At 37.5% G+C, this 12797-nt stretch overlaps 1 protein-coding gene across 2 annotated transcripts in view; it reads right to left on the bottom strand.

Annotated features, from left to right (window-relative positions):
* The window catches only part of PDS5B (PDS5 cohesin associated factor B), an 88727-nt gene extending 79040 nt beyond the window's left edge, over positions 1–9687 (bottom strand). For both annotated transcript variants that reach the window (XM_050914959.1, XM_050914960.1), the window contains exons 1-5: positions 9580–9687; positions 6895–7098; positions 1809–1895; positions 1617–1714; positions 362–488 (exon numbers count right to left, since the gene is read on the bottom strand). In XM_050914959.1, coding sequence (XP_050770916.1) covers positions 362–488; positions 1617–1714; positions 1809–1895; positions 6895–7098; positions 9580–9687 — 624 coding nt within the window. The remainder of the gene's footprint in view (positions 1–361; positions 489–1616; positions 1715–1808; positions 1896–6894; positions 7099–9579) is intronic.
* Positions 9688–12797: the final 3110 nt, after the last annotated feature.

The following is a 12797-nucleotide window of genomic DNA, read 5'->3' as shown; positions in this document are numbered from 1 at the left end:
TTGAACTGTTGATACAGCATTACACTAATTAAAAACTTCCCAAAGGATATATGTATCTTTTATATTAAGTTCTACTGGTATTGACCGCTTATAAAAAAACCTGTGTATAAATTCATATGATATTAAAGCTTTTAGATTACTATAACCACTGATACTTTGGTTTATGGCAAGTGAATCAAAGCAATGAAACTCTACTGAACGTTCTGGCTATTAAAAATTATTTGTTTGCTAAAAAAGATCCAAGTAATAGGCACACATTTGCTACAACTATTCTCTCAATGAAATCTAAATATCTGAATACATACATCCAATAAATCACGATTACAAAAAAAAAAAAAATCAAGCCACTATTAAGTCTTACCTTATGTGCTGGCACTAGATTAACTAACACTGTATCCAAAAGTTCCTGCGACACGGTGTCTCCCTCACAAATGATAGAGCTCATTAGATCAACCATGTGCATGTGTACTTTTTGGTTATGACCGTTGCTGAAATTAAAAACAAGAATTCTTAGTGTACTATTCATATAATGTACAACTTCCATTCAGAGTACTCCCTGTGGTGATGCCAAACAACAAGGAACATAATAATCAAATCATAAGTTTTCTTAGAAGTCAAAATACTTAAGTTTCTCAGCTGCATGTACCACTTTCCAAAGTGTTACTGCATCTCATGCTCTCTTCATTTACTACTGTAGTAAAAGAGCAGGAGGACTGTATCTGTTCCTACCATAAAAAGGTAGTATATTAGAACATCCCTCCCCTCTACTTAACACTGGTGAGACTTCATCTGGAGTGCTGTGTCCAGTTCTGGGCTTCCCAGCACGAGAGACACGGCCATCCTGGAGTCAGTCCAGCAAAGGGCCACCAAGATGATTAAGGGACTGGAGCAGCTCTCATACAAGGAGAGGCTGAGAGAGCTGACATCTTTTTTTAGCCTCAAGAAGAGATGGCTTAGGGAGGAACTTATCATTATATTTAAGTACCTGACGTTGAGAATAAAGAAGACAGGGCGAGGCTCTTATCAGTGGCATCCAGTGACAGGACAAGAGGCGATGGGTACGAGGTGAAATACAGGACATACCATTTAAACGTAAGAAAGAGAAACTTTTAAATGTAAGGGTGATTGAGCACTAGAAGGTTGCCCAGAGAGGCCATGGAATCTCCATCCTTGGAGATGCTCAAAACCCAACTGGCTACAGTCCCAGGCAATCTGCTCTAGCTGACCTGGTTTGAGCAAGGGGAGCAGACTAGACGATCTCTAGCAGTACCTTCCAGTGTCCGCTATTTTCTGATGCAAGTTTTTATAGCAATAATCCTCCAAATTCCTTAGAATTCCATATTGCACCATTCAATTTCAAGAACAGAATAAAATAAAAGCAGTAAAAGACAATCAAAGTAAGTTTCTCGAAAAAGATGATTCACAGTGTGTCTTGTTTAATTAAAACAGGCAAAACTGACAGCTTATTATATTTATACTGCTACTTTTAGTTAAACTGAATTACAAAACTAAGCTCGTTAACACCAGAAGTCACACAATAGACTGAACACCTAGGTTAGAAACATCTGACCTCAACCATGCAATAATATATTATACCTGGGCAGGACAATACTTACTTTATTACTGAAAACAGCGTTCTGTACAACTGTGTAAAAATCTCATTGCTGTCTTCTAATTCAAAGCATATGTTATAAGACTTGACCCAAGCAATGTTCTGTGTTGAACAGGAAAAAAAAGGGGTAGTTAATACAAGATTAAGCTGAAAAATTACATTTAACAGTTATTATGAAATAAGTTATGAAGCTTACCTCAAGCAAATAAAAATATCGATTAAACTGGGGGCTTTTTGTATCTTCTAAACCTTTAAGTTGTCTTGTTATGAACATAAATATATCCTGAAAATGAAGAAGTGATAGTTATTTAATCAATTGCAATGAAACTTTCAAAATTAAATTAATTACCTTTTTAAACTACTAGTATTATTCATCACTACAAAATATGCAGCAATGACAGAAACACTATTTCACTGTCCAAAAGAAGATGATCTACAAAAACATCATGGAGAATGTCAAGGAGTAATTTTAAAATGCTTCATGTTTCTTCAAAGGGTTGAGAACATAACCTTTTTCTAAGGAAGCAAAAGTTTTTCTTTTCCAAAGAAAAACACTCAACTCGACAAACAGAGCTGCAACTGGCTGACATGCTGCAGAAGTCAAAAGATTATTCAGAAGGACAATGAATTTTACATTTTTACTTTATACTGCAATAGGTTTCAACAGAAGGGGAAAAAAGCAGTAGGCAACTGCAGCCTTCCTAAGAGTATTATTATATGTTTACACTGTATTGTTTGTGCATTTCTCAGTCGTCATGCTACTGACACAGATCATGTCTCTTGCAAAAACCAATAAACCAAGTTTCTCCTGCTTCCTTTATCAACTTTCAGCACCAGAAGACTTCTTCAGAAAGTCTCACACAGAATAAATTCAAGCAGGTTATAAGAAACAAACAGCTGATTATGAACAGAATGGAAACACACAGGAAGGTGTCTTTTTAAAATGCTTTTTACATTCATATAATTAACAGCTGAAAATTCATAACCACTATATTAAATCGAAAGATTCAGAAGTACATATCACCAGAAACAGTGTTCACAACCTCAACTGTATCTATAATATTTCATCTAACAATCTAGGTATAAATCAAGTAAATTCCAAAAGGTATAAAGTTGCCATAATAAATACAAGAAAGCCTTACAGTTAACCCTGAAAAAACTATCCTAGAAATAGTCTAGAAAGCTTTTCTATAACATTTTTAAAGGACCATTTCCCCTCAAACACCCCCCCCCCCCCCCAAGAATAATGAGATGGACAAAAGATGAGAATGGGGTTACTTTTTTCTAATGCTAGAACCACAAAATCCAGCCTTAATCATTAAGCTGAGCACTTACTGTGGTTCTAGGTAAAAACAAGAATTAGATTACACATGACATCATCATATCTTGGCAAAAACGCACAGCAAGCACATTGTTCACAGATACAGCTACATTAATGTTTGAATTTGGATCAAGATTGTGCCTTTGAAGTGTTAAGTAAGGATGATCAGAAGAATCACTGTTTGGTTCACACTTCAGATCAGTTACAGAGCACACAAACTGGACTCTAGTTGAAATTAAACCAAAAGACACAGTTCAAAGGACACACCTAATGGACTCTAACCACTAAAGAGCATTCAGTCCAGAGGCAAAAGCCAGTCTGAAGAATCCCCCCTTAAAAACTAGTGCCTGAACCGCTAGCAGGCCATCAGCCCACTCAAAATGAGTTCCATCATCTGAAAAACTGGTACACCAGAAGGTGCTGTGAAGTTTACAAGACATACAAACTGAGCCTCAGTGAAGGATAAGATTCAATTAAAGAAGAAAGGAAGCATCCAAGAGAATGACCAATGTCAAATATAAAAACTACTTCATCTTAGAACTCATGCCCTAGGCATAATTATTCTGTTAAACTTTACCTGGACAGATGAATCTCCATCAGTTCATTTAACAAAGTATCTTCACTTTTTATCCTGCAGCTCAGTATGCAACACTTATTTACTGAATGTGATTCAAAGACCCTATTGAGACCAAAACTAATTTTCCTAATTTTTATAAAGTACTCATCACTGTATTGTATATGAATACATACATTAATGAACAGCATACATGTACAATATGTCTAGCATCTGAACGCTTTGCAAATAATAATGGCATCATCTGAAAAAGTAGCAATTTAGTCCTAATTTTATTTATTTTTTCCTATTCCTGTTTTGAGAACAGACAGACTAAACTTTAAAGACAGACTTAACACAAAAGTACTCACTAATTTTTAATATCTAGTGTAATACAACCCAAAGTTTTTCCCTTTTTTGAGCATACAGAATATACTATTTGAACATGCATTTATAAACGCAAAACACAGGATAAAATAAACTTTGGCTGCAGCTAAGAAATCGCAACACTTTCACAAATTGGACAATATGGTTTCACATCAGACTCCATAAAGCAAGTCTACATTAGAACCCAGACTCTAAAACCAAAAGTGATTATACGTCAACTTTAGGAAGAACACTGAATGTTTTTGTGGATTGTTGTCTTGATACCAATTAACCACATAATGGCTTCAGTAAGCATCAAAGCCATGACTTTCACCACAGAACACATTCAGATAGTTGAAGTTGTGCTACCATATACACCCTTAAACATCTCCATTTCAGCCGAGTCATGCAGACAGTCCATTTGTCCAAGTGGTTTTCTTTGACACAAACCAGTGATTAGAACATCCCCCCCCCCCCCCCCGAAAATTAGATTTGGGCTCTAGGCTTTCCCCAGACTGAGGAGGACTTAAAGTTAGAAGTGTCCAGATCCCGGAAAAGCAATCTTGCTCCAGTTCTGCTTTTAGCCTACTTGTGGCATTTTCGATCCCTGTTCACAGAATCATAGAATGGTTTGGGTTGGAAGGGACCTTAAAGATCATCTAGTTCCAACCCCGCTGCCACAGGCAGAGACACCTTCCACTAGACCAGGTTGATCAAAGCCCCATCCAACCTGGCCTTGAACACCTCCAGGGATGGGGCATCTACAACCTCTCTGGGCAACCTGTTCCAGTGCCTCACCACCCTCCCAGTAAAGAACTTCTTCCTTACATCTAATCTAAATCTACCCTCTTTCAGTTTAAAGCCATCACCCCCTGTCCTATCACTACATGCCCTTGCAAAAAGTCCCTCTCCAGCTTTCCTGTAGGCCCCCTTTAGGTACTGGAAGGCTGCTAGAAGGTCTCCCTGGAGCCTTCTCTTCTCTAGGCTGAACAACCCCAGCTCTCTCAGCCTGTCTTCATAGGAGAGGTTCTCCAGCCCTCTGATCATCTTCATGGCCCTGTTGTCAAAGCTCTTTCAACACTCAGCAAGGAATGTAAGACTTACACTGAGGATACATATAAAAGAAGGAAACCTAAAATTCTGATCCCTTCTCTCAGTATCTCACTTGCACAACGCATAAGTTACAAAGAGATCTGAAGAGTCTGAAGCAAGGGCAAACACTTAAGATTTAAGTTTTCCCCTCTCAAATTATCCTTTTCAGCACTTCCCTTTGCCATCTTTTAACTTTGGTGCTAAACATACTAAAAGAGACTCAAAGCTGCAATATGGATATGATATTAAATACTGGGTAAAAATAGTGCCAAGATATAACCCAAGAGGAAGCATCCTTCCTCTTACCTCTTTGCCATAAAGTGGAGGGAACTCTTTCAACATTTGTATCAGAGCTTGTCCTACAACCACAAAAACTGTGTTCAGCAGAAACAGGTTTGCAAAAACCTACCTCAATAGCCCTAGGCAAAGGTCTCTATTGTTTATTTCTTTATTTCTCAAAATGTATTTAGAAATCCGCATCAAGAAACTGAATTCTGAAATCTACACAGATTATAGAACTGAATGCTGACAGTGGAAATTCCTAGTCTGTTCAGAGTTCTATCCAAGTAGTAGTAGTATGCTTACACTGCAAGTATGAGATCAGTAATGTAAACCTTCCAATATTACATACTATAAAATTTGAAACTTAGTAGCATTTGATAAATCACATTCTGTAAGGAGGAATATTATAATTTGTTAGCCCAACTCAGACAGAGAGAAAAAAACCTCTAAGCCTAAAAAGCAATGGAAAACATATACTCAAAACTGAAGTAGAAATCAGGATGCCTCAAAACCAGACTTAAATATAGCACAACAGAGAAAGCTAATGTTTGTCTCCAGTTGAAGATGGTGTAATCAATAAGTAAGGTAACTAGATAGTGTGTAATCAGAGGTGCAACAATTCAGAATGAAGAGAATACAACTAACAGAAATCCCTAGGTATCTCTCCAGTATGTCTGGTAACAAAGGATATATGTTATGTTGCACTGTTTGCCCTACTTATGATGCACTTCTGGTGCAACCACTAGATCAGAAATAGAGTGATTACAGATATACCTTCCAACACAACCACCTTTTTATCCTATTGTGGAAAAAAACAAAAGCCAAAACAAAAAGCCCACACACACTCTTAAATCAGGGAGACAAAAAAGTACACATTTTTCAGTGTTATTTTCCCCTGCAAGATTTTCTATAAGACTCGGTTCATCACTCTAGATTCAGACTGTGTAAGGGAAGCAGTTTGATTTTGTGAGTTGGAAAGAAAGTTAGATTTCTATTTTAAAAAAAAGATGAAGAAAACCACAAAACAATCTAAAATTTAATTTTTCTGAAACAAATGGGGCAGATCTGTACTGCCTTTTCAAATCTGGCATTTCTCTATCAACCATCTCCATCTAGTGGGATCAGTGATGTTTGTAATTGCAGAATTTTCCAATTCACATCAGAAATTATTATTCACATCAGAAATTATTATCCTCTGTACAAAAATATTTTTTCTTTGTTTCAGTATTTTATCTATAACGGCTTTGTTTCAGAGCCTTTATCTATAAAAATACAGTAGTCATCTCTTGGTAGTTTAACTGGAAACAGCAGGGGTATTTACCCAATTGAAGGAATTAGCTATCTTGCAAGAGATTATGATAAGAGCTACAGACATATCAATATTTCTAAAGTAACAGACCACTATCTGCAAATCCCAATGACAGTGCAATAAAATATTTATTTTCAATATAAATCAAAAACTCTACAAGTTATCGAAAGATGTACTATATATCACTTTATCCAATGAACATTTGACCTGATCAAAACACCCCTATCCCAGAATCAAGTGAAAACCTTGGATTGCTTAGGCTGAACCAGAAATAAAGGGACAAAAAAAAAGTTATAATCAATTATATCAATCATTCAGTTTAAAAACCTGGTGTGGAAAAAGAGATTAATTCAATTTACCTTTAGTTTATCCGGTGAAGTGTACGGAGCTTCAGGGGCATAAATTCTGAAAATATCAGCAAGACAACATGCTACCAACAAACGTACATCCTTATCAGGATGTTTGAGGAAAAAATCTGAAGCGAGATGTAAAGCAAGATTTAGGTAGAGCTCCTTTTCTTCTTCAGAGTCCTGGTCCATATCCATGAAAGTTTTCACAACCATCTAAAAAGAGAGACAGACATCAGTACATAAAATTAAGTACTCTGTGTAACAGGGTCCTTACTGAAAGTTCCTTTTCTGGTTTTGTGCAAATTCTATCAGAGGCATTATTAGCAATGCTTAATACTTAGTATTACTTAATGCGTAGTACTTATTTGAGTAACCAGTGTCTCATTTTTCAGTGTACAGGAATGACCTAGTCAAGTCCTCCATCAATTGTCCCAACACACAGTCTCAGCAGAGTTACTGAAAGTCTAGCTGTAGTACTTCACATATGTTTTTGAGAAACTATATAATCAAGTTGGCCAATTCAAAAAATACAACAGCATTCACTGTTACAGCCGTTCACTGAAAAATTTAGAAAACAGCAAAGCTTTATTCAAAATATTTATTTCTCCCTAAAGTATTTATTTAGGGTTACAATTTATTTTCCCTCTATTCTCCTTCAGTTTCAGGTTTTTCTCTACTGCTGCTCTGAGGACAAGTTTATTGCCTGTGCTGCCCAGAAGCAAAGCATGCACTTTCAGCAGAAGCATATATAAATCCAGTGCAGCCCAGCAGCATACATGTTGTCCAACAGGACTAAAATGCCCATTAGTATTATTAGGATCCAGTATACTAAAGTTATGGAAGAAAAAGAAAAAAAAAGTCTGGGACACCAAGTATTTAACACCCTTAATAGAACAAAAGCAAGAAAAGCCATAATTAGTAACTGCTAGTTGGTGAGAATTCTTACATTTAAAAAACTGTTTGGAGGAGAAAAACCTACTGACAAAACAAAGTAATTATGCTTTTCTCCAATTTCTTATTTGAATCACAGAGGCAGAATTATTTTAAGGAGTTCAACTCTTGTTAAAATTAAGATGGTAATAAAGACTTAATTACACAATCCCGAGAATTAAAGTCAAAACTCCCATCTATTTCACCAGCGCAAGACGACTTATTTTTCAAGAATAATGATGTCAGTGAAGTTACTCAAAAAAAACCCCAAAACCAAAAACCCACAACCCTAAACCACTATAAATTATTCTACTTTGCTATAGTTTGTTTTATTTAATTATATTTTTCCCCAAAAAAAATTTACTGTAATTGGTCAGGTAGCAGACTATCTGCTTGTGTAAATTCAAATAAAATCCACAGAAAAGCACTTCTTTCCTAATACTTAAATTAATTTGGCAGTCAGGGAAATGAAGAGGCTAATAGTTCACTTATTTATCAACTACTGTTCTTCACCACCTGAAACTGTGTTTATACTGTAGGTCTATACACTTGTAGTGTAGCCTAGATCATCCAATCCTTCACAGAAGAAACACTGTGTGGTTTTCTCCCTGCCTGTGTACCAATGAATGCACAGCCAGAATAAACAGCTGACAAGAAATACAGGACATCCTGCGAAGTACATTTCTCCTGCAAGACAGATCAAGATGACAGAACAGAAGGGACTGGACATTCAAGGCCAAAAATGAAATGAAACTATAGGAGAAAAAGTATCAGTAAGAACCATGGTGCATTTTCACAAGCTGAAAAAAAATACGCAAGTGCTAACAAATTTCTTCTGTTAGGAGTCACTCATACATAAAGTTATAAATGTCTTCTTCTATTTTAAATCATAGAATGCAGTATACTGACTAAAGTCTATCAGCCCAATTCCCAAAGCACAGACAGGTTACTGGGGGGAGGGAAGAAGGAATCCTTGTGTTTTGGGCTTTTATTGGGTTTTGTTCATTTACCAGTAGTTCCAACTGACTTAAAACTACTACTTAAGAAAACAAACTCCAAATTAAGCTCTTCCAGCTGTTAAAACACTTAAGGTTCCTCTCCCACACCTGTTCCCTCCTGTTTCACAGGGCAAGTGCAAGTTGCAGGCATTCCTTCTGCATAATACTAACAGGCCTGCCCTTCTGTACATGGGTAGATAGAAAACTGTAGTAACATAATTATCCCCCAAATCTCTCCAACCTTCCTGTAGAGTTAGGCCAAATAAAGTGGTCAAGAAATTCAGGAGACAGAAATACATAGTATAATCAAAGACTACCTTCATTACGATACAGGCTAAAATAATGAGAATAAAGGGTTTTATAATCAATCCAAAGAGCACAAATAGATAAAAGGCAGGTATTGTAAAGCATCTGTATTATTTCCAAAATTATGACTCTTTTCATGTTTTCCAGTATTTTCTTCTCTAAAAGTACTGACTTACCGTAGGAGCTGAAATAAAATTTAAGTAGTATTTGAAATTAATATACCTTATTTCCATTTGCGATTTTTTAACTCATTTAAATGTTTTTGGACAAGTCACTTCAAGAAAGTGGTAGAACAGAACGCATGATAGCCAACAAGTTCCTCCTTCTAAGCATAGAAAAGGTAAAGCCCAAAGGAAAAAAAACCAACAACTAATCCTTGCAGATAGAAAATATGGTAATAGGATCATTGAATGCTGTATTCAACAAACTTCAATCAGCAAGCAATTACTTGCTTACTAACCTTTAGCCTTCTCACCATCTCTTCTTTAGATATTTTATCAGAGATTTCTTTGACTCCTGGAGGATATGTGATTTTTCCATCGTTGGCTCTCGTCTTTGAATGAGCCATGATTTCACGATTTTAAAACTGTGGAAAGAAATTAAGAAGTCAATGTTACCTAGCTAGTTTATATTTACCTTATCTGTCTCACTTTTACAAATGAAATCCAACTAGAAATACACGGACAAAACCCATACAAACAAAGAAAAAACTGGACAAAATATTTTGATTGTTTTCCATAATCTATATTGTGGCAGACAGCCATAGTTTTGATATTCAGGTAGATTGTCCTATACTACAATAAAACTCTCAAGAAGTACACACCAGAAAAAAGCTAAAACTCCTCATTCCTGAATGTATTTCGTCTTCACACTTAGAAATGCAACCAAGAATCTTCTTACCTTATTGTATGAACTGTTTCCACCACCTGGTAATAATAAATCCAGGCCAGCCTGGATTTTTAGACTCTGAGAACAGAGATCTGAAGTAGACTTTGTGTTCTCCAAACAATTAAATACAGCACAATTTCCCCAAAAGTCTAAATAGCAGTGCTGTTGAAGTGTTACACGTCACTAATTTTAATTTGCCAACACTGCCAGACAAGCAGCAGATAGAGAATGAAGTAGGGACAGGAACAGAGCAGACCAAATGGAATTCTTTCCTCCACGCCATAAAGCCAAGTTTTTAAGCAAAAGACTGCAGATAAGCAACAGAATCTTCTTCCTACACTCCAGCTATAAAAACCTCAGTAACTTGGTTTCTCAGTCCCTTTGAACTGATGCAAATGCAGGCTGCCACCTAATCCATCCTAAGCTATGCAGAGTTCCACTGCTGTAGAGAAGGAAGCTGAATTGAAAGCTTTACTTACATAAAAGCAGTTAATACAAAAGACAGTGAAAAAACTAGATGGCATGTGTTGGGCTAAGACTAGTTAAGTATTAGAAAAAGACTGCACCAGGGCAGTTACAAGTCAAGAACGTAACAAAAGAAATAAAATTTCTTTGCCATTACATTGATATTTTTATTTATTTAAAAGTTTGAAACACTTCCTCACAGTCACCACTTTCCTGAACTGTGAATTCCACGTCAGGCATTTCCTTCCTACTGACCTCCTATACAAGGAGGATCTATGTACACTTCGAACTTCTCAGACCTATGACATCAGAAATAAAAATCAACCAGAATCCACAAGAAGAGATGGGCTAGAAGCATGTTCCGTAACAGGATGGTGTAACCTGCCATAATTGAGACTTCCTGGCCCAAGCCAAGGTCATTCTACACTGAAGGAGAACTGGAACGTGAAATATACTCATCCATCCACCCCCCAAAAGTATCCCAACATGTTTTGTATTCTTCAGTCCCCATTTCACAGTAACAACCTAAGTTACAGATTTTGCTTCATCTTTACTAATCTTTTACAAAACGAAGTTAACATTGACATTTAAATAATTTTTGTAAAGAATACATACATCACAACACATCTATATTTTAGGAAAGGGGGAAAATATGAGCAGAATGAACATAATCAGACATCGTTCAACAGGCATGATATGCAATGCACTTCAATAGCTACACGAAAGCCAACTCAGTTTCTGTCATCTTCTCTGTACCTACATATACACAGCAGTTGAATCGAGTGCTACGTACTTGCAGTTGTAGTAAAAACAGACAATGAGAAAGCTGGGACAGAACAAAACTCATTGAAGTAACTTTTTCTAATACTCCCAGGAAAATATGATGCCATCTTTAACCCCGTTATATTTCTTAATGCACCGTCATGACAGTAAGTCTAGGACTCCTCAAAAACGCACAGAATCAAGTTCACTTTTCTTGCTGTTTGACGTAGATATGCCATTCTAGCTTTCAGATGGGATGATATTATATATCATAGCTGAATTCATTTTAACAGCGTATCACAACAGAAAGGAGCCTTGCTCCCCTTAATCCGAGAATGTATAAAAGCATCAGATGCTTTGCTGGACCAACCAAACTCACCAACTCAGAAAAATAAGCCTAATTGCTTTTGAAAAGCATGTGACAAGCATCAAAGCTAACTCAAGGGAAGGAACAGGAACTAAGGGAACTGGGGAACAAAACTCCCCTTTCCAGTGGTAGATAGCTGTCAGATCAGATCAACTGCAGTGGAAACTTGATTAGAACATGGTGATATAGTCCCATTTGGAGCACATTTTGAAATAATTCAAAGACTGAAACTCATATATTATGGTCAAATTGAACTGTCCAGCTGGTATGTCCAACTGACACACAACCAAGCTTTTAAGCTTGAGTGGCACCCAAGGTCTGGGTTTGAAATTGAACATCTGTATTGTGTTTACATGGCAAGGTTTTGGTAGCCGGGGAGGCTGCAGGGATGGCCTCTGTGGGAAGAGCCCAGGGGCTGCCTCCGTGGCAGAGAGAGCCAATTCCAGCCAGCTCCAAAATGGACTCACCCCTGGCCAAAGTTGAGCCAATCAGTGACACTGGTGGCACCTCTGTGATAACATATTTAAGAAATGGTAAAAAATGCTGCACAGCAGCTATGAGAGAGAGAAGTGAGAAAAATGCGAGCAAAACAACCCTGCAGACATCAAGGTCAGTGAAGAAGGAGAGGGAGGAGGTACTCCAGGCACTGGAGCAGATTCCCCTGCAGCCCATAGAGAAAACCATGGTGATGCAGGTTGTCCTCCTGCAGCCCGTGGAGGACCATGTCAGAGCAGATATCCACACTGCAGCCTGTGGAGAGGAGCCCACGCTGGAGCAGGTTTGCTGGCAGGACCTGTGATCCCGTAGGGATCACTGGAGCAGTCTGTTCCTGAAGGACTGTACCTCATGAGAAGGGCCCATGCTGGAGCAGTTCTTGAAGAACTGCAGCCCATGGGAAGGACCTGCATTGGAGATATTTGTGAAGAACTGCATCCCTTGGTTAGGACCCATGTTGCAGCAGGGGAAAAAGCATGAGGAAAGCGTGGGAGAGATTAAGGGTTATGAACTGCCCACAACCCCTCTTCCTTATCTCCCCTGCGCTGCTTTATGGGCAAGGTAGAAGAGTCAGAAATGGAATGAAGTTGAGCCTGGAAAGAATGGGGATTGGGGAGAAGGTGTCTTTATTTTTGTCTTTGTTTCTCACCATCCTGTTCTATTTTTAATTGGCAATAAATTAATCTTCCACAAGTCAAGTC

Source organism: Gymnogyps californianus, chromosome 1, assembly GCF_018139145.2.
Source record: "Gymnogyps californianus isolate 813 chromosome 1, ASM1813914v2, whole genome shotgun sequence".
In the NCBI taxonomy this organism is placed as follows: domain Eukaryota; kingdom Metazoa; phylum Chordata; class Aves; order Accipitriformes; family Cathartidae; genus Gymnogyps; species Gymnogyps californianus.
This window is presented reverse-complemented; position numbering and strand designations above follow the sequence as displayed.